The 20,337-nt window shown below is 50.9% G+C and overlaps 1 protein-coding gene across 16 annotated transcripts in view; it reads left to right on the top strand.

The window, feature by feature from the left end:
* The window catches only part of RHBDF1 (rhomboid 5 homolog 1), a 39,167-nt gene that overhangs the window by 14,748 nt on the left and 4,082 nt on the right, over nucleotides 1-20,337 (top strand). For 7 of the 16 annotated variants that reach the window (XR_012588601.1, XM_074596743.1, XM_074596747.1 and 4 more), the window contains exons 2-14: nucleotides 2,866-3,007; nucleotides 5,222-5,352; nucleotides 8,009-8,113; nucleotides 10,993-11,206; nucleotides 12,960-13,166; nucleotides 13,877-13,999; nucleotides 14,162-14,322; nucleotides 16,588-16,839; nucleotides 17,455-17,566; nucleotides 18,461-18,535; nucleotides 19,090-19,251; nucleotides 19,360-19,460; nucleotides 20,195-20,258. Coding sequence is in view for 15 of the 16 variants with exons in the window: in XM_074596743.1 (XP_074452844.1) it covers nucleotides 2,888-3,007; nucleotides 5,222-5,352; nucleotides 8,009-8,113; nucleotides 10,993-11,206; nucleotides 12,960-13,166; nucleotides 13,877-13,999; nucleotides 14,162-14,322; nucleotides 16,588-16,839; nucleotides 17,455-17,566; nucleotides 18,461-18,535; nucleotides 19,090-19,251; nucleotides 19,360-19,460; nucleotides 20,195-20,258 (1,827 nt within the window). In the remaining variant the exon portion in view is untranslated. The remainder of the gene's footprint in view (nucleotides 1-2,865; nucleotides 3,008-5,221; nucleotides 5,353-8,008; nucleotides 8,114-10,992; nucleotides 11,207-12,959; nucleotides 13,167-13,876; nucleotides 14,000-14,161; nucleotides 14,323-16,587; nucleotides 16,840-17,454; nucleotides 17,567-18,460; nucleotides 18,536-19,089; nucleotides 19,252-19,359; nucleotides 19,461-20,194; nucleotides 20,259-20,337) is intronic. The other 9 variants (XM_074596746.1, XM_074596755.1, XM_074596756.1 and 6 more) reach the window with 2 other exon arrangements.

The raw sequence follows: 20,337 nt of genomic DNA, 5'->3' as shown, positions 1-20,337 counted from the left end.
AAATAGGGTCCCAGCCTTCTCAAGAAGGCTTTAAAGAACTCTTTAACTGCTGAAGTTTGGGAGAAAGCAGTCCGTTGCTTCTGTCAGCTCTGTGAATCTCATCTAGACATCTTTTTCTTGTGTAAAGTGCAAAGTTGAGTCAACTTTTGGGGTAATTGTAAGGCCGTGGGCTTGACCCCATGTGTATACATGCTCTGCCCTCTTCTTTCCATGTGGTGTGGGTACACACTGCTGGAGGTCCCCATGCTCTGGTCTGCATGGGTCACAATGAATCCAGTGCTGGATATGTGGACATCGCTGTCCGTGGCAATTTAGGAAGGGAGGCTGGGAACAGATTCCATGGGCAAGTCTTTCATGGAGCACAGCGTTGTTGCAGGAGCTCTTGGGCAATACGGGAGTGATTCATTCGCTGCCTTCCTGGCTTGGCCTCACCTTTTGATAAAGCTGCAAATCTTACACATGTTTGTATGCTTTATACCCAAGGCATCTGCTCACAAAGGCAGCTCTGTAGGTGGACAGGAAGGAAGTTGAGTGATATCTGCTCATTGAAGAGATGCTGGAAGGTGAAGAGTTGCTAGTTCAGAGGAGGAGGCTCTTGAGTGGTGTCATAAGGGGCCTGTGTTTGAAATAAGTTGTGTTTGGTCATGCCAGTGGTGGCTCTGTCCCTCTTGGCTGGTCTCTGATTAAAGCATCTCAGAAAGCCCTGGTGTTTGTGACCCTCATGGGGTAAATGCTCTTTGCATTGCACCGAGGGAGTTTTTCAGGTATGAGAAATCTGCGTTGCTTTCTGACCTCACCATGAAGACAAGTTTGCCCATTTTATATGCAAGACTGAAAGCTGTCACGTAGTGGATTTACCCTTACCAAGAGCAGGCGGGAGTTCCCCTAATACTCGCTATTCTCATCTTATAGGAAGTTAGAACAGATGCATTTAGTCACCCCTGCGGCTAGGGGTGGAGGGAAGGAAGGAATTGTGTTCCCCTAATGCACAGCACTGCGTCTGTGCACACAGGACCATGGTGTATGTATGAAGGGCATGTCTGTACAGGCTAGATTGTGAATTCCCAGACTTTTGGGGGCCTGTGGTATTTGCTGAAACCCAACCTTCATCCACCTACAGCTGAGTCCTCCCTTTCTGTCGTTCCGGCTCAGCTGAGCACGGCGCTCCTGGCAGCCAGCCCAGCTTACACGACTGAGCCAGCAGCTGGTCTTCAGCTCCTTTTAGATGAGATTCTCTTCTCCTAACCCAATCCGGATCATCCCCCACTCCCTTTTGTTGACCTATTTCCCCCGCACCCCCCCGCCCGCTGTCTATCTTTCGCAATGGTAAGCTTCAAACCAGGGCAACCGTTTGTGCGGCTCCCTTTCCAGAGCAGCTGCAGTGAGCTGTGGGAATATGGTGGAAATCCCATGAAGGGCAGCGCATGTTTCAGAGAACCAGTGCCTAATTTAGGCTGGGAGGGACCTTTGCAGGTTGTCTGGCTCAGCCACTGTGCAAGGCAGGCATAATTCAGGCCTTGTTTAGTAGTGTGCCAAATGTCTCCAGGGATGGAGGTCCCTCTGCCTCTGGTCGTGTCCTAGGATGTGGCCACTCTCAAGGAAAAGTCCTTGCATATTAAACTCATTGTGCCTTTAAATGAAATTGACTGTGTTAACATTGTGAGAGCACTGAGTTGTAATCTAAACAGAGAGCTTTTCTCCAGCTCCCTTTCAAATCATGTGTGCCTGCTAAGATAATGCTAGATGCTTATTCCATCTGTCCACCATGGTAGGGGAAGAGGCTGGGACTCTTGATTTTTTTTTTTTCTTTTTTTTTTTTTTTTTGGTCCTATATGGGATCTATGGCCTAGAACAATGCAAGGAGGGAGCTGGGAGGGAATTGGATCCGTTGTCCTATTTAGCACACATGCTTCCCATTGCTAGCTTGCAGTTGAGTGTGTGCTAGGAGAGGAAGAAATATGGGCTTGTAGAATAGCTCAGGTTGGAAGGTACCTGTGGAGGTATCTGAGCTGATGTCCCTCCAGTGAAATCTATCTTCTTAATTGTTTCTCTGAGTGTGCACAGTAAAGTAGGTGCTCTGCCAGCCTGAGGGAGCCGCATGGTCCCTGTCCCACTGCGTGCAACCTAAACAGGAGGAGAAAGTTGCAGTATAGCAGAGTGGGCAAGATGTCAGCGCGTCACTCTAGTTACTTTAGTGTTTTGGTAACACAGCGGTTTTTATTTAAATACCATATCATTATTATTTATGTATGAAAACCACTCTTAGTTCAGGATTGATGCCAGTTCTCTAATGTTCATGCTATACTTGTATTACTCTGCCGTGTTTCTAGAAAAAGACTACATTTAAAGGAGATTAGAACCAGCAATAAGAAATGGCCACTTGCTAATTGCTAAGTAGTAGTTAGGTAGGAAAGAGTGGTGCTTGGCTTTGCGTGGGCAAGGGTGCCTGTGTGAGTCACAAGCTGTTTTTAGAGGGAGGTCAGTGGCTTTTGGTACTGCAGTTCCTTAGCTGGTTGGACTGGATCCAGATCTCATTAAGATTTAATTCACGACTGGCTCTAAAGGAATCTGGATCTCTCAGTCACCTCAGCAAATCTTAATGGGAGGTGACTCTCAAACTTGTGACTGTGGTCTCTGGCACCTGGTTTGAGGTCCTGCAGGCCTCAGAAATGCGCTGTGTCTGGTGCTGGCTGACCAAGCTGTGATGCCTGAGCCCTCACAAGGAGCTTGGGAAGTCATCCAACGTAGGGCTTGGGTCCCACCAGTCACAGCCTGGAGGAGGGCACTCTGCTTAGACCTGCTGGTGTGTGCCATGTCAGGGATGAGCCTGGCCCCTTCCTGACTCTCATTTCTCCCCTCTCCTAGGCCTGAGGACAAACGTGGGACGATGTCAGAGGTGCGACACGATAGCACAAGCAGTTTACAGCGGAAGAAGCCACCATGGTTAAAACTGGACATCCCGGTGCCAGTGCCTGTGTCGGTGCCAGAAGAGCCACAGCCTGTGCAGGTACAGAGACTGGGGACAGGAGGGAGGGTCTGCGGAGCCATGGAGGGGGTGTGCAGAGCCCCACTGCCTGAGAGCATGCCTGTGCCCATGGTCTCTGGCAGTCCTGGCTGAGAGAAAGGCAGCATGTGAAGGCAGGTCATGAAGCCATGTGAGAAGGGGCAGAACCAGCGGGCAAACTTATGATCAGGAATTAACTCCCCTTGAAGGGGGTGTGGGAGGGATGAGGATAGGTTGGTGATGTGCTCAGATCAGTGGATGTGACTGTTTGGATGTGGGGACTGTCCTGGCTGGGGGATATGGGAGTGAGGTATTCAAACAAGCATTTCGTAAGGGGACTAGAGGAGTGAAGGGCTCCTAGACAAACTTGAGGGCCTGGAAGTGCTGGAGCTCACGCTGAAATGAGCAGAGAATGAATCTGACTTATGAATAGCTAAGATAATGACAGGCTCTCATCACTAACAGCAGAGAAAGAACAGTTACTGGCAGCACAAAGCTATTTCCAGCATGAGGAACATAAGAAAATCACGGGGGATGAGAAGTAAGTATAAGAAGTAACATTGAAGAGTGGTGAAGTAAAGATAGGGTGATAGGTTAATAGGCACTGTGCAAAGTATGAGACTAAAACATCCATATTTGTGCTGGGAATAGGAAGAATAACAGGAATTTCTGCTACAAGGTGGTAAAAACTCTTATGTACAGGTGAGACCTGGGTAGGGTGATGATTGCTGGCTGCTCATGCAATCTCACTGCAGGAGCAGAGACTAGCGGCACCAAAGGCAGAGATGGAGGTTTCTTACTGCCCAGCTCCATGGGTGGGGTGCAGTGCCTGGGTTCCATAGCTTATATGAGAAAACAGTTTAGCCATCAGAGTGATGGAGTTTCTACAGCTTCCCTGGAGGGGAGTTGAGGGCAAGTTTGTCTTAAGAGGCAACTTATTTTGTGCTTGGAATACCAATGACTGGGTTCTTTGCCATTCCTTGATCCAGGGACTAAAATACTCTTCAGTTATGTGACAGCTTCTGGCAGTTAAATCTTGGTCCTGGTTTTCCCTTGGAAGGAAAGTGAGCGGGGTTCAGTCTGCAGGGATTAGAAGTGGAATGCAGGGTTTTAACAGTGCAGGTTGAAACCTTCTGAATCACTTATTTAAGGCTTTGATGGATGTTCTCTTACCTGAAATCTCTAAATCCAGCTGGGCATCTTCTGGAGAGACACTCTGTACTCATGTTGGAAGCTGGTGGAGGTGATGTTCTCTGGAGTTCCGGTGTGCACAGCACAGGCTGTCAGGATAAGAATGTATAATGGGCTCCTTTCACTTATAACCTGAGTATCTATGCATTGAGTTCACATAAAACATAACAACAATGTTAAGATTAGTGGAAATTATTAGCTTTCTGGCTAGAGGGCCTGGAGTAGCAAGTAGTCTTGAGGCAGAGACAGTGTCTGACCAGAGAAACAGGTGATCAGAGCTTCGCTTGCCAGAGGGACAGTGTGCTCAGCCTGCATTTTACGAATAGGAGATGGTCTCTCTGCCAAGCTGATGAAAAATTAATCCAGAGCAACCCTGGGGAGGCAGTTGTATGAGCTGAGAACAGTCTGGTGAATTGTGTCATATTTGGTAGGTGACAGTCAGACAAGACATTCCAGGAGCTTTCAGACCTGAGTGTGTCCCAATGATTAGGTTATGCACAAAGCCAATGTTGCTTTCCCAGCTTGCTTAGCCTGCACCAGGCAGCAGCTACAGCACAGACCCACCCACAGCTCTTGAAGGCTTTTAATGCAGATCCAGAGTCACTTATGAAGCAAATCTCACTTGCTGTGCTTCTCTTCACATTGTGGGGTGGTCTAGGAGTGTGTGATGTGGGTTCCTTCTGGCTAGAAAAAAGCCAGGAGGATATGTTGCAGGAGCTCATGTAATACACCTCATCTACAAACGGACATCAGTTCATGGGCCAGCCTGGAGCCAGTCTGAACTGAGACCCACCACAACATGCAGGTGCTGGGTCCTTGATGCTGAGTGTTCTTTTTTTCAAAGCCATTCCTGGCTAACATGAACACAGTCCTTGTTAGCCTGATTTTCTGCCCAACTGCATGCGCCCAGCTTTTGGTTGGGGTGTTGGGCGGCTGTTGAATTGCTGACTAAATGTTTCACAACCTGACTGGCCTTGTAGAACATCACTCTGAGAACACTGACTCCCCTTCTGCTTTTCTTTGCAGCCAACGAGGCGTCAGGCCTTTCTGCGAAGCGTGAGCATGCCTGCCGACAACACCCGTGTGCCCTCCCTGCCTAACGAAGTGCGGAGACCGGTGCTACAACGACAGACCTCAATCACCCAGACCATCAAGAGGTGAGACGCTGAATTCCAAGGAGCCTGCTTTAGTGGATTCTGCCATCCATTGCACACTTTATTTGTGGATTTATGGTCCTCTGCTTGTTCCATTTCCTGGCAGTTAAGTGGCACGCTGTCACAGCAGGATTAGGTTGTCTCCGTTATCTATCATGAGATTTCAGAAGAGGGTGGGTGCAGATAGGTCCCCAGTATATAAGCCCAGTGGTGCTGTATAGCCTGTCTTTAGAAAGTGAGGCGACGAGTCCTGGAGGAGGTGGGGATCAGGACAATGAATGGTTCTTGCCACTTACAGACAAATTTTAACTGCCCCCATGCCCCAGGGAGCTGGCTGTTCCTGAGTAACAGGATACCTGAGGCCCTGATGTTTAGCTGGGACTGTATGATGTGGTGTGCTGGGTTTGCTTTGGTGCATATCTGAGAGCATATGATTGCTGGGGGAGACAGAAGCCCATCCTGAGCAATCCAGGGCTCTCAGCAGCCTGGCTCCTAGCACTATCTCATTGGCAGGTCCTCGAGATGGCTAATGAGGGGTGATGGAGAGTAGGGAGAGGCTGCTCTGGTCCTGTCCCCCACGCTTACACAGGGCGTTATAATTTGTCCCCATGACCCAGGAGTCTCTGAGACATGGCCACACAGGAGCGGGATGCTCATTCCCTCCCCATGGCAAAGGCTTATCCCACTTTGTCCAAAGGGAGTGGCTCTCCCAGCTGCTTTCCTGAGATGCCTGGCTTGTATCCCTGGCAGTGTGTCAGACCTGCCTGGATCCCAGGAGCATCCCTGGAGCTCCATAGGTCAGGGGCACTTTCAGCCAGCCAGGCTTCGCCCACTCACAAAGGAGCAGCTTTCCAGCTATGGGAGAGACTGACCTCCCACGCACTGTTTTCCTTTGCCTCAGACGTTCCTCAGCTGCTTTGGTGGTGAAGCTCTCCCGCAGAAGCTCTCTGTGATCCTGCCTCTTGCGAGGTTGGGAGGGCTGAGCCATGAAGCAGAGTCTGCTTTTTTCAGGGCTGTGGGCAGCTTCTGGGCCTGCCTGAGGCTATTTTTGAACACCTAGACTGCCTTTTCCCTCACCTCCCTACCCTTGTCCTGCTTCTTGCCAGGACAATTAGGCAAGAGCATCTCAAGGATGAGGGGATATCCTGGGAGGGCACTACGGAGGATCTGACAAGAAGAATTATGCAAGAGGGCCAGGGTAACCTTTCCCAGAGGTCCTCACAACATGCAGCTTGTATGTAGGGTGGAGAGGTTGGGGAACTGCAAACCACTCTGGTGCAGGGGGAACAAATTTGCCCCAGTGCTACTATGAGACAGACAAGGCATATGGTGCTACAGTGAGCAAGGAGGGAGTGCTGGGCAGTGGCGATGAAGCTCCCACACACTGAGGGACATGCTAATGTCCTGCCTAGCACTGAGGACTGTGGGCAGACACGTGTGGCTGTTGTACCAACAGACCCTGTGACGTGTCTTCCTCTTGCCTGCCCAGGCTGTAATGGAAGTGTTGGGGCTCAGGTTGGTGGCTACATCTCTGCCACTGCTTAATGATGTGTGTAGCCATTTTGTACCTTAGGAGAACATGCAGTGCTACAGGGAGTGGCCCAGAGGTGCACAAATGGGTTTGGAAGTCCTGGGAGCCTCCTGCTCAGAGTATGTATGTGGGGGCTTCAATGCTATTTTGCAGTGCTGAGTTGTCTCATGTAGGCTGTTGTGCACAGCACGGGGGGTGGACAAGTCTCTGCCTCCTGGAGGACTCGCAGCTTGTGGGCAACTTCTAAAGAGCACTGGGGGATGTGGGCAGGAGAGCAGGTGCAGCAGTGGGAAGGCCTAAAATCCTGTTCTCCGTTTGGCAGAGCTAGGGATGCAATGGAGAATTGCAGACTATGCAGCCATAAAGGTGTTTTGGGGATTTGTTTTGTGAGTCTAGGGAGGCTGACTGCCAGGTTTTCTGCTTAACACAGCCCCCAGGATGCACTGAGTGTGAAACTGTTCTGGCAGCAGGACTCCACGCTGTCCTGTTCCCTGGGGCTTGGAGGATACAGATCAAGTGTGCGCCTAAGGTCAAGCCTGTGTGGTCCAGAACATGGCATGGGAGTGATTCATGTGCCTGAGCATAGGCATCTAACACCACTTCCAGTCTCCCAGGGTGTCCGAGATGTCCAAGGCAGCAGATGTGGCACAGATAGACTTATGCACCAGGAAAGATCCTGCCAGGGTCAACCAGAATGGGCCCAGGGCACTGACAGTGGCATCAGACACTTGTATATAAGCAGATCATATCTTGGCCTACTGACACCTCCATGGTTTCACACTCTGATGTCCAAAGCCAGCCAGTGGGATCTGTAGCTCGGTATCTGGGCAGAAGAAGGCAGATCACCGAGGTCTGGGGGCTGGTATCTTCATGAGCAATGGGAGACAAATGTCAGAGGTACAGATGCACAAAAAGGATTCAGCAGCCTCCTGGGTTCAAAGGTGGTGTGTGGCTTGAGTTTGGTTGTTTCTCTTAGGTCATGCTCTCAGCTGGAGGCCACTGTCGTGCAGTGTGGTGCAACTGCTGCCAATGGGGCTATGGAAGGAGACGGGGAGGTGTTGGATGCAGGTTGCTGGTTCCCTCCACAGTCCTGCAGGCTCCTTCCCTTCAGCTCTCTTTTCTTTGCAGCAGACAGGTACGGTTTCAAAGGAGTCAGACCCTGCCCGTTCACGGGCACCGGGTGGGCAGGAGTTCCCTGAGAAAGCGGCAGTCCCTGCCCCGATCGTTTTTCAGGTACTGGTAGCACTGAGTGTGAAACTCACCCCTGCATGTGTGTGCCAGGGCCGTTGTGAGCTGCACAGATTCTGGCTGTTGCTGGGACCACGTTGCCTTCCCAGGGCTGGCCAGGAGGCCTACAAACAGGCAGGAGTGACAAAGTTCATGTGTGCTTCTAACAAAAAACAATTGTCACTCCTACTAAATATGCAGGCAGCTGTCAATACATAGCATGGACTAACAAGCTGTCCACCCGCCAGCCTCACTCCCTACTGCCTTTCCTAACAAGCTGTCAACCTCCTGGTGTTCACCGTAGCTGGAATATCTCTCCAGGGCAGCCATAGCCCAGCCTGCCTTTGCTAGCATCTACAACATGTGGCATATGCATACGTTGGCCCCAAAGCCTCCTTGGGCAGAAGGGGAAGGAGAAGGAGGAGCACTGAACAGATGCTAGTCATGTTGTTCCAGACGGGGCTCAGAAGCTGGTGAATGTAATACAGCATCCACTCTTTCCCTGTTCACATCATGGCTTTTTCTAATCCAAATGTAACTGTCTTCTTTTTGAGGTGGAGGTCTTCATTTACTTAGCACCAAGGAGACGAGCCACTCCGGGAGTCCAGGGCATAATGGCCCATCGACCACCACCCTGAGACTGGAGCTCAGTAAACTTTTAAATCAGGCAGACAGTGTGACTTTTTGTGTGTCAGGGGCTGGACCTAAGGCCCAGGAGCCCATTCCTGTTCGACCTTCCTCACTGCTGCCCTTGGCCAGGTGCCACTTTGGCATCGTGTCCACCTTTGGCGACTACTTGCATTTGGTCTTGGGCTTTCAGGGCTGCTCAGCTCAATGTGATAGAAGAGAGTGAGAGCTGACCTCTGATGTTGGTCATTGCAGTGAGTCTGTAGGACGTGATGGGGTTCCCCAGCTAGACAGGGGCATTCAGCATCTTCCCAGGGCGCTCCAGATGATACCCTGAACTGTGTAGTCAGCTCTCCTGGGCTATCTTGACTGTGATCAGAGAGTAGTACAGCTCTTTACCCTGGCTCTGGACCAGCAGTGGTCTCTGGCAGTTCAGGAGTGGTCCTCACAGTGCCATACAGCTGTGGTGGTGCTCATCCTTCCAGGCTAGCGGGAGCAGTTTCAGAGGGCTCTGAGGTGCTGCTGTTGGCGCAATGGGCCATTCATCAGCAGGCTCGTATAGGCACAAACGACCCTCACTCCTCTCCCTTTGAGGAGTCACCCCATGTATGGGCTTGTCACCAAGGTCACCTTGGTGTTGAAATATTGGTTACAGCAGACTGAGAAGCCTTCTGAGTTGTAACGCTGTTTTGTGGAGTGTGTTGTGCCCATGCATCTGCACGGCCAGAGCATTACCTCTGTTCCATAGGCTTGGTTTGGGTCTCAGGCCAGGTGCTGACCCTAGGCCCTTCCACTCTGAATGGAGACGAAAATTGCTCTGACGAGGTGTTGGTCTGTGGGTGCAGAGCAGTGCTCTGAGACATGCAGGGAGCTCCATCTCTGAGGTCTGGCCCCTCTCGACTTGCTGGAGTCATTTGGAGACATTTGGGTCAGTGAAGTCAGGTGAGATCTAGCAACGTTCCACATGAGCTCATGCCTGCCGAAGGGTCTGTTCTGAGTTGTTGGGACAACACTGAAGGCTGAGGGCAATGCGTGGTGGTTTGCATCTGGATGTTTTAGCTGGAAAGGGTGCGGGTTTCAAATTCGCATCTTTTTACATGGTGGCAGGACATCTTCACTTGTTGTTTGATGGTGTTTTTCCTCAGCAGGGTGCAAAGCACAGGACTAGTTCCCTGTCTCCACTGCTCAGGGAACTGACTCAGTTCCCCTGTGTGACCTAATTCTAGATTTAACCCAGCCTTTACTCCAGTGTATGTTTTAATACTCCCTTTGTGACCTTGTGAGATCTTACTTCTCAGCCGCTGGAAATCCTGCCCCTGAGGTCTGAGGCCGGGGATTTGAGTTTGGCTTGAAAGGACTTTCAGGTTTCAACACCTGGGCCAGACAACTGTAGGCTGACACAGCTTGTCACCTTCTGAAGAAGGATTAACCACAGTGGGAAAGGCTTGGCAGGGCTGCGATGATCTTTGTAGGTTTAGGATACCAGCTGTCCCGCAGTATTAGAAGTAAGTTGTTAGTCTGACTTATCCCAATCCCTCTTTGCTTTCCTTGGGATTTTGCTTCTGATCCACTGCTTTTCTGTGACAGCAGCCACTTGGCAGCAAACCTACCTCGTCGTTACAACCTTGTGCTCCTGCTTCTGCAACCAGCAGCTGAGAACTGTGCATCTGCCTTAGCGGAGAGAGGACCACAGCAAACATTTGCTGTTAATGTTACCTTTGAGAAGGATAGAAATCTTGCAGCATGAGATGGCAAAGTTAGGGATATCCTGGGAGTGTGGGGGGAGGCTGGGAGAGAACAGTGAATTTTGGTGTCCCTTGAGAGAAGTTACAGAGCCATGAAACGGTACAATCCCACAATGGGGAGCTAGAGCTGGCCTGAAGACGGTAAGTGTTTTCAACAGATGGTTTTTAAAGAAAAAAACCCAACACCTTTCACCAAGTTCTTTTCTGAATTTATGTTCCATCTCTTTTTCTTTCTTTTTAGAAAAACTCAGAACAAACTGTCCTTTACACACAGTGAATCTCTCCTGTCATTTTTCTTCTGTCTTAAGAGACAGAGTACTGTTGATGGTTGAACACTTCTGGCCAGCATCTGTCAGGTTGCTAAAACCAGCTGAGGACAGGCTGCGAGATGCTCATGGGGAAGAGTTCTGCCTGTCTTTGAATTGGGGTGGGCTGGAACTGACCACCAGGGGTTTTGTCTTTTCATGTGCGTAGTCCAAGCAAATGTAATGCTTCTTTACTGGCATCTTTCAGAGGCACAGCGGACTGGTTTGGGGTGAGCAAAGACAGCGACGCTACTCAGAAATGGCAGAGAAAGAGCCTCCGCCACTGCAGCCTGCGGTATGGGAAGCTGAAACCTCAGGTCATCCGGGAAATGGACTTGCCCAGTCAGGACAATATTTCTCTAACAAGCACAGAGACCCCTCCTCCGCTCTATGTCGGGCCCTGCCAGCTGGGCATGCAAAAGGTGAGTAACCTGGGACAGAGTCAAGGCCATCCCGAGTTTCCTGCACAGCGTCTTTACCACTTTGGCAGCTGTGACTTATCTGCGGGCTTAGCTCTGCCTGAACATGTCTGGGCTCCATGCTCAGACGTTTCTCAAGTCTCAGATAGTTTGGCAGATTCCCTCCTTCAGCAGTCTCTCTCCAGTCTTGTTGGCTGGGATCCCTCAGCTGTTTCGGTGAGAGGCTCAGGGCCATGTTTGTCATGTTGTGACTATGGTGGTGATTAGGTGTGTGTGCAGCGTATACAAGAGCTCTTAGCTTGGGCTTTTTGCTGCCATTTTGCAAGGACAAAATTCTGTTGTGGATCCTGACCCAAATACAGAGTAACAGGCCTGGTATCACTCAGGACACTTGCCTAGTGGATCCTTGTCCCAAGCAGAATCCAGGCAGTAGCACAGCTACTGTCCTCACAGAAACCTGATTATGTTTTAGGACTTTGAAAGGTGTCTCTTGCATCAGCATTACTACAGCTCTGTTCACAGGTCCTCAGAAATGGGTTTGAGTGCCTGCAAAAGCATCTGGTAGCCCCCTACTCACTACCTTCAAGTCTCACCCCAGGGGACGAGACCCAGTCAAGCACATCCAGTTACCAACTAACCCACAATATCCCAGCTCTTCCCTTTGCTCCATTCAGCGACAGTAATTGGTGTGATTGATTACTGCGCATTAGTGAGTATGACTGCAATGTGGGCAAGTGAGGAAACAAATTCCTTCCAAAGCAGGTTAGTCTGTGACATGAAGCCTCACTGAAGCAGAGGAGAATATTGTGCATCTTTCAATCACGTTTCACCTTTTTGTATTCTCTCCTGTTTTCTTACTAGTTGAAGTATCTTGCAGTTAGTCTTTGGTCACAGGAGACTCAGAAATATTGTTGGGCTCTGTGAGGGCTACATTAAATCAGGACATGGTATCAACAGGTGTAAGACCATAAAGCTTCCTGTTGAGTGTGCAACTGTGGATTAAAAGAAGCTCGTAAAACATTAGGATGAAGTATAGAAGCTTTATGGAAACCACAGTGATGATGTAAGGACAGAGGCAAGGTTTGTAGCTGAAGGCAATATTTTCATTAGGTTGGTGCGTGTGTTTGGAAGAAGTGAGAGCTTTGGCCTGAAGAGTCCCAAAGAAGGGCTTGCAGTCCCGGAAGCTTGCCTGCTTTGTACAGCTGTTTTAACTTTATTAGTGGAAGCAGATGTAAATATACAGTTTAGCTTCAACAGGATGCTGTTTAAGTCTGAGCTGTCTAGTATCAGAAAGGAAACTAGCTGCAGAAAGAGCATGGCTGTTTTCTGGGATTTCTCAAACTCCTGTTCAGACAGCACATTCTCTGACTGTAGAGCTCACCAGCAGAGGAGATGAATGAAACCAAGAGCTTAGGATGGGCTGAAGGAGGCTTGGAGTCTCCTGTGAACATCAGGAACATTCTGGATGAAAACAGTCAATCCCAACATCCCAACAAACGCAGAAGAAAAGAAAAAAAAAAAAGCGAGGGGGAGAGGTTTGAGGACTTAGGTTTGAGGCTTACAACTAGGGCTTAGCTTGCAACAGGTTATTCCATATCTCCCTATTGTAAAATTGCTTGTTGGTCTGTCCAGCCTGATTCTTGGTCAGCCCCAGGAGCCAGGCCAGTGTCATGGTCTCAAGATGTTTGCTTGGAGGGAGGAGAGCGTGGTAGTGAAGGGTTTGGGGGTGAATGGACTGATAGTCTTCTCTCCACAGATCATAGACCCCTTGGCCCGTGGCCGAGCTTTCCGTATGGCTGATGACAATGATGGCTGCAGCATCCCCCACACGCCGATCACGCCAGGCGCCACATCGCTCTGCTCCTTCACCAGCTCGCGCTCAGGGTTCAATCGCCTCCCACGACGGCGGAAACGGGAGTCTGTTGCCAAAATGAGTTTCCGAGCAGCTGCGGCTTTGGTGAAGGTACTGTCTGTGGGAGGACAGGGACCGGTCTGGCAGCAGGATGGGGCTCTGCCCTGAGAGAAGGGTGAGAGGGAAGGAGCTGCTGAGCAGAGAGGATGGGAAAAGCAATGGTGGAGGGGAAGAAACCAAGCCATCTCCTGTTCTGTTTCAGCCATGCGTCTAGGAGGCAGGATTTATCAGAAGCAAAGATGATGGCTAGATTTTGGTACAAGTCTTGCTTTCCCCTTATTGGCCTGGGGGCTTTGCCAGCAGCCTCAAGAGAGTTCCAGGAGGTCCAGTTCAGGCTGCCTGAACCTCTGGGCAATCCATCTGCACCTGGTCAGCAGTCATGGAAGAGCAGAAGTACCTGAGGCTCTTACTTATGCAAGTCTCTTCATCCTGACACATGTTTGCTTTCCTGTGCCCAGTGACCTTTTTGCTGTGTCCAGTACCACCCACCACTGTGGTTTGGTTGGAGACATTGTACAGTACGTGGTAGAGGAGCATGTTGCCAGCCTCACCTGCCCATGGGAGATGGGCACTGTGGGCTAAGAAGTGGGGTAACATTTGTGAGTCTCACCAGGAAGGTGTGACACTTCAGCAGGTCTGCTGTGGTCCACACACAAACGTGAACCAGCTCAGCACTTGGCCTCCCGGTGCGCTGGCTGGGGTGCATGTGCCTGGGGTTCAGGTTTCTGGCAGTGACTCGATAACACTTTCTCTGGCTACAGGGACGCTCTGTGAAGGACAGCACCCTGAGGAGAGCTCAGCGGCGCAGCTTCACCCCAGCAAGTTTCCTGGAGGAGGACACGGTGGATTTTCCAGATGAGCTCGACACTTCTTTCTTTGCTCGGGTGAGTGGCAGGGCTGTGGCGTGGAGCTGGCCCCAGAGGCAGTGCAAGACTGTAGGTCTGGCAGAACTGTGTGGTGCAGAGAGCAGCACTGCTTTCTGATGGGGCTGGTGTCTCAAATGTGATGCTGGCTTCTTCTGATGGGACTTCTGTTTCTCTGCCCAGGAAGGAGTCCTTCATGAGGAGCTCTCTACTTACCCGGACGAAGTATTCGAGTCGCCATCAGAAGCTGCAATCAAAGATGCTGAGGTGAAACCTCTGGATCAGACAGATCTCACAGGAGGTGCTTTGGACAAAAATGAGCTTGAAAGAAGCCACTTGCTACTGTGAGTATCTTCCTGGAAGCTGCAAAAGCCTGACGTGAGGTGGTCAACCCATTCAGTGTGGGATCTCCTGCATGGAGGAAGCCAGATCTGAGTGCTGTGAGTGCTTGGTGCAGAGCTCAAAGAGCAGTGCAGTGATGGGGTTTTCTTTAAACCTAGCTTAAGACCTCCTGCCCCAGCTACCCATGCATGTGAAAGGTGACTCTGAGGCCACCTCTGCAGTCTCTCCAGCGACTTCCGGCCTCACATGATGTGTTTTGGAGACTGTATCATGCCTTGAGGAAACAAAAGACACTTTAAATCAGCTGTGAGGATGCTGGGGGCCCAGCCTTCAGCTATGGAGAACATAGGAAAGACAAGAAGGCTGTTGCCATTGCCATAGTCACCAGGAATTGTTGTCGCACTCCAAGGAGCAGTGTGAAGCATTGCTGAGTGTCGAGCTGGGCTACATTCCTCACTTGAAATGGGAGAAAGGTGTGGCACTGATGCTGAGAGCCCTACAAATATGTGGGTGGTACTGTACTGTATGTCTAGATTTTTTCCACCTGAGTAACTGGTACTGAGTAATTGCTCTGTGTCGTTTCCGAGTCAGTTCTAGATTAGCTGGCAGCTCACCCCAGCAGAGAGCTCCGCTGAGTGTGAACATGGAGCAGACAGGGAGGTCCTTGTTGTGGTTCTGCTGCTCACGGCCCATCTTGCTGTGTCGGCGCTTTCCCTTCAAGTGTTTCCAAGAACTTGACTCAGTCGTAACATAAGTGGAAGCAGCAAATGGTGGGAGTTTGTTGTCACTCCTCTGAGACGGTCTCAGTTTTCTTGGCTCCATTTGGATCTCCTTAAATAGTTTTATTCATTGAGGAAAATGCATTTCTTTCACAGTTCAGAGAACTGTTATCAGAATCATAGTCGGTTGTCCTTTTAGGTGGCCAGGTGTTTATTTTGGCATAGGCTGATAGCCCAGCACCGGAAATATTGGGAAACAGTACATCCGTAACACAGAAACAACTTGAACTCTTGGGGCAAGAGCAGACTGCAGTGGAGTCTGCACTTTCTGTTGGAGAAGGACTTTCCAAGGGGAAATTGGGACTTTCAGCTTTATAAAAATGCATCTTTTGCAAGGTGCAATATTGAAAATAGCTGAAGTTTCACGGCAGTGTTTTTGGCTAAAGAGGTTCAGATTCTCCCTCATCCTGTTACTTGTCCATACTTAGAGCTGGCATGATCTCTCCGAGATGCTCTGGTGATCTTTCAGAAGAAAGTTTGTCAGCTGGTTTCTCTGCCCACTTCTGACAACCATTGTCTTTGCGCAGAGGGGGTCATTTAGGAAGCCAGAGGAGGTAGACTAGACTAGCGTGTGTGTCAGGGACATGCCTACTACAGTGCTAGGCAGTGAGAAAGGGTGGGCAAGGGTGAAAAGGTAGGTAGGTTTTTTTGATCAGGGTCTGAATGCTGCAGACCTTACCCTCCAGACTGCTGTTTAGGAGCAAAGAAATACAAAAACATCTGAATATGATGGAGACTTACAAATCAGGTACTACTCACCGGTAGCTTGTGCAACATTCATTGCATACTCTATTTTAGTAAAAAAGCCTTTCTTTAGACAGTGATGCTTGGGGTTTTTATTGTGTTGTCGAAGCCTGGTTTTGTTCTCCTCCCGAAATATGCATTCATCAGTGCAAATAAAGGGAGGAGTGGAAGACAAGACAGATCATAAGAGGTAACTGGCACACCTTGCAGCATGTGACAGTGTCACTTGCTTAGTCTGGGAAGCTGCTTGGATTCCTGGTCTTCTCCTCTGTCCAATTTGGTGGGCGTGGGGGTTTGACTTGCCAGTCCAGTCACAGTAAAGTACTTTAAAGGTGGGGATTTCCAATGAGCTAAACTACACTTCTATTTCATAGCAGAAAGCAGAGTAAGAGGAATGAAGAAGAGGAGGACATAGATGTTCATGAGGCTGTGGACATGCCTGGCTGCAGCCTCCCCATTTTAGCCTGTTGCTGAAACACTTCTTTAAAGCCTTGAGAGCTCCTCATCAGTGGGGCTTAGTTTGGCACAGATGCCTTATGCCTCTTTCTGTGTGTAGTCCTGTGTCAACTGGTGCTGCATAACCCTTTGAAGCTTCTACTTCACCTTGTCTTCCATCAGCTGCTGCTCAGCCCAGCTGTGGTGGGACAGACAGAGGCTCTGCCGCCACCAAAGACTGGGGAAGGGCTGGTCCCCATTGCTGTGCCATGCAGAAGGTAACCATTGCTGTCCGTCTTTTTATTTCAGCCCACTGGAGCGAGGCTGGAGGAAGCAAAAGGATGGGGCCCTGGCACAGCCCAAGGTCCGCTTGCGGCAGGAGGTGGTGAGTGTCAGCCCACAGAAGCGTGGCCAGCGCATCGCTGTCCCGGTCAGGAAGCTCTTTGCCAAGGAGAAGAGGCCATATGGCCTGGGAATGGTGGGGAAGCTGACAAACCGTACATACCGCAAGCGCATCGACAGCTATGTCAAGCGGCAGATTGAGGACATGGATGATCACAGGTGAGAGCTGCAGTCATAGGAAGGGTCCCAACAAAACTAGCGAATGAGTGGTTGCTTTTGCCCTTGGTCACTGCCTCGGGGTAGTTGAGTGAAACCTGGCTGCTAAGACCCCCTAGTCTATACCCCTGAAGTACAGTGCAAACTGCACAGATGGCAGCATGTTAGCATCACCGTGCACTGGGAGCTCACCCTGCTCCTCATGTTGCCTTAGCTGTCTGTGTCTCGGCTACCTGGAGGGACTGCAGATCTCTGCCCCACCACTGTCCTGTGATGAACAGGAAGGCTGAGGTATCCCTGCCTCTGATCATTCCCCTAAAGTCATTATTTCAGACACACAGCACACTTTGACGTCAGGCTTATGTGTTCTTATGGATGTTTTCTTGGGAAAGGGTGGCTTGCCCAGTGTAGTGGAGGAGTCAGAGTAAACAAGGTCTGTCTGCTAGCAAGACCTGTTGTTGCCTCCAGTACTGTACATCCCTAAGTGGTCCTGGCCCTCTACCCCATATTGTGCTGAGGTCCCTGGGGGAAAACCAGCAGCTTTTCTCCTGTGTTCCGTGAATAGATGTAATATGCCTGGGTTTCTTCTTCTAATCTTTTCCCTTTCCCTCCATCCAGGCCTTTCTTCACTTACTGGGTCACCTTTGTGCATTCACTCATCACCATCCTCGCTGTGTGCATCTATGGCATTGCCCCTGTGGGGTTCTCACAACATGAAACTGTTGATTCAGTAAGTAAATCCCCCTGACTTGCCTGAATGTGATTGTGTCTCAGCCTTCAGCTGCTGGCTCTTGTGTCATCATCTTCAGCGTATTGGCTACTTGTTTGAGGGCCTTGACGGCTGGACGCTGGGTGTCCAGCCTTGGGGGGCTGCCTGCAGCATCTCTGTGAGCCCCTGCACTGCCTGCTCTCCCTCCTTCGGCCACATTGCTCTTAACATCAAATTATATCTGGTACAAAGCACGGTGGGGTTGTGTCTGTGCTGGGAGCCCTTTCAAACAACTTGTTCCCCTCCTGGTGGAGACCAGAAGGATGTTCATGGCAGGGAAATATTTCAAACCTGAGTTAAGTTTTCACCACAGCCACAGGATTTTGCTTCTGCCAGGACCAAAACTGACCTGTCTGACTTTGAGAGCTATCTTGAAGCTGTTTGTAGCCTTCCCACGTGTTGTTAAAGGTCTCTGGGGTACATATCTCTACAGCCATATCCCCGCTCCATGCAGGGAATGCCCTGGGGAGCTTCTGACCTATGTGTCTGACGGCTTTCAGAGCACTGTCACCAGCACCTGAGCCTACGCTGCTAGTAGGTGCTGCTTACGCTTCTGAGCTGTGTGAAGTTTTGTGCAGGCCCTCAAGCCTCGCAGGGTCTCCAGGCCCTGAGATTTCTTGACAGTTGAGGTAGCCAGAGATAGACATTTAAAATGAAATCTTAACATGAAGGTGCCTATGCCTTGATGGCGTTTTACCTGTGATCCTTTAGAAGACCAGTTTGAGAACCATGTGCCCAGTCATTGGCTGTGGGAATTTCTGTTCATCCTGGATGCTGTTATCACCAGCCCCTGCTGTTTTCCCTGCTGATGCTGTGGGCAGGAGCTCATGGGGCTCTCGCTTTCTCTCCTTGCAGGTCTTGCGAAACAGAGGGGTTTATGAAAATGTCAAATACGTTCAGCAGGAAAACTTCTGGATCGGCCCCAGCTCGGTGAGTGCTGTTGTCTGTGACTGTTGTGGGCTGATGGGAGGCTGCAGCCATGCCACCTCCCCAAGCAGGGGCCTCCGCTGCTTGGAGCTTGGTGGTAGCAGCTGCTGTTGGTTGGAGTTCTCCATGGGGCCCTGCCATCACTGGCAGGGTGCAGCAGAGCTCCCGGCCCCAGCCACCCTGCAGAATGGGCTGCCTGGAGGCTGGGATGGACCTTGGCACTCCTGCTTTGCACCCTGTTCCTACAAAGCCAAACATGGGGCTAGAGAAAATGCAGGATTTACATGGTGTGTGACAGCTCTCCTGATGCCATTTCCCCTGGGAAAGGCTGTGGTGTCTGAAAGTTTCCTGGCCACAGCACTGGACTTTCTGGGGCCATGGGCAAGGAAATCCCTAAACTTTGTTCTGGGCTTGCCTTCTTAAAAGCAAATATCAAGAGTATGTCTGATCTGTGTTGGGCTTCATCGTGCATCCCTTGAGCCCTGATAAGCGTACCCTTCGCAGTTCCCCCAGCCTGCTCTGCCCCTTGGCTGATCTGAGTGTTTCCATCTCTGCAGGAGGCCCTGATCCACCTAGGGGCCAAGTTCTCACCATGCATGAGGCAGGACCAGCAAGTGCACAGCTTCATCAGCGCCAAGCGGGAGAAGGAGAAGCACTCGGCTTGCTGCGTGCGGAACGACAAATCGGGCTGCGTGCAGACCTCGGAGGAGGAGTGCTCAGTGAGTGCAGTGGCCCCTTTCCATGCTGTACCTGCAGGCTCAGGGCCACTTCTGTTGGTGCTTCTCCCACCCTGGGCTTCACAGTGACACCTCTCCTCTCTCCTGCAGTCCACGCTGGCTGTGTGGGTGAAGTGGCCCCATCACCCCAGCACACCAATGCTGGCAGGAAACAAGAGACAATTTGGGTCTGTCTGCCATCAGGACCCCAGGTAGGTCCTGCCTAGCCCAGCTGCCATCCAGGAGGGGGACAGGGCTGCTGTGACAGTAGAGTCAGAGGCATGGAGTTGCCTCTCCGGATTGCCTCTCTGCCCAGTTGATTGCTCTGGAGACCATGGGACATGGGAACAGTGATGTCCCTATCTGCCCCAACAGCTGCAAGGGAGGCAGAGGCAGAGTGTGACCATATTTCTGCTCACCATTGTTGGCTGCCCACCTGCACAGTGACCCTTTGTGAGCTGTGGGTGCCTTCCTCATCCCTCTGTCCCTTCTCACCTGCTCCCCACACAGGCTCCCTTCTTGGGGTACAGGAGTCACGTTCCCAGGACACTTTTGCCCCAGAGCTCTGCCAGCCTCTGTGTGCCACAGCACACCTTTGCCCTCGGTCACCATGGGCTGACATAGAGCTGAGACAGCTGAATGCCCACCTTTGGGGTTGTGTCCCCGTGGAAAGGAGGCAGTGAGTTGCTGGGCAGCTGTGTGCTCTCAGACGGCTGCCTTTGTGCGGAAGCCATGATCTCTGCTCACTGGGAGGAAGCTGCAGCTTTGATCAGCGCAGCCTTGGCTGATCTGATGTAGTGTGTCACCAGCTCCTTGCCAGGGACAGAGGAAAGGTGTGGGACCACAGCCTGGGGGCAGGGACAGAGCAGTGGCTCCCTCAGGGATCCTGCCTGGTGCTGGGGAAAGTTATTTCTCAGGCTGATCTCTCTGCTTTCCGTTGCCGCAGGGTATGCGAGCAGCCCGCCTCGATGGAGCCGCATGAGTGGCCAGATGACATCACCAAGTGGCCGGTGAGCATTGCTGGTGGCACAGAGCCTGTGCGGGCAGCTGGAATATGGCATCTGCATCCCACTGTACAGAGCCACAGCT

This window comes from Larus michahellis, chromosome 8 (assembly GCF_964199755.1).
Source record: "Larus michahellis chromosome 8, bLarMic1.1, whole genome shotgun sequence".
Lineage (NCBI taxonomy): Eukaryota > Metazoa > Chordata > Aves > Charadriiformes > Laridae > Larus > Larus michahellis.
Note: the sequence above shows the minus strand (reverse complement) of the source record. Positions and strands in the feature narration are given on the sequence as shown.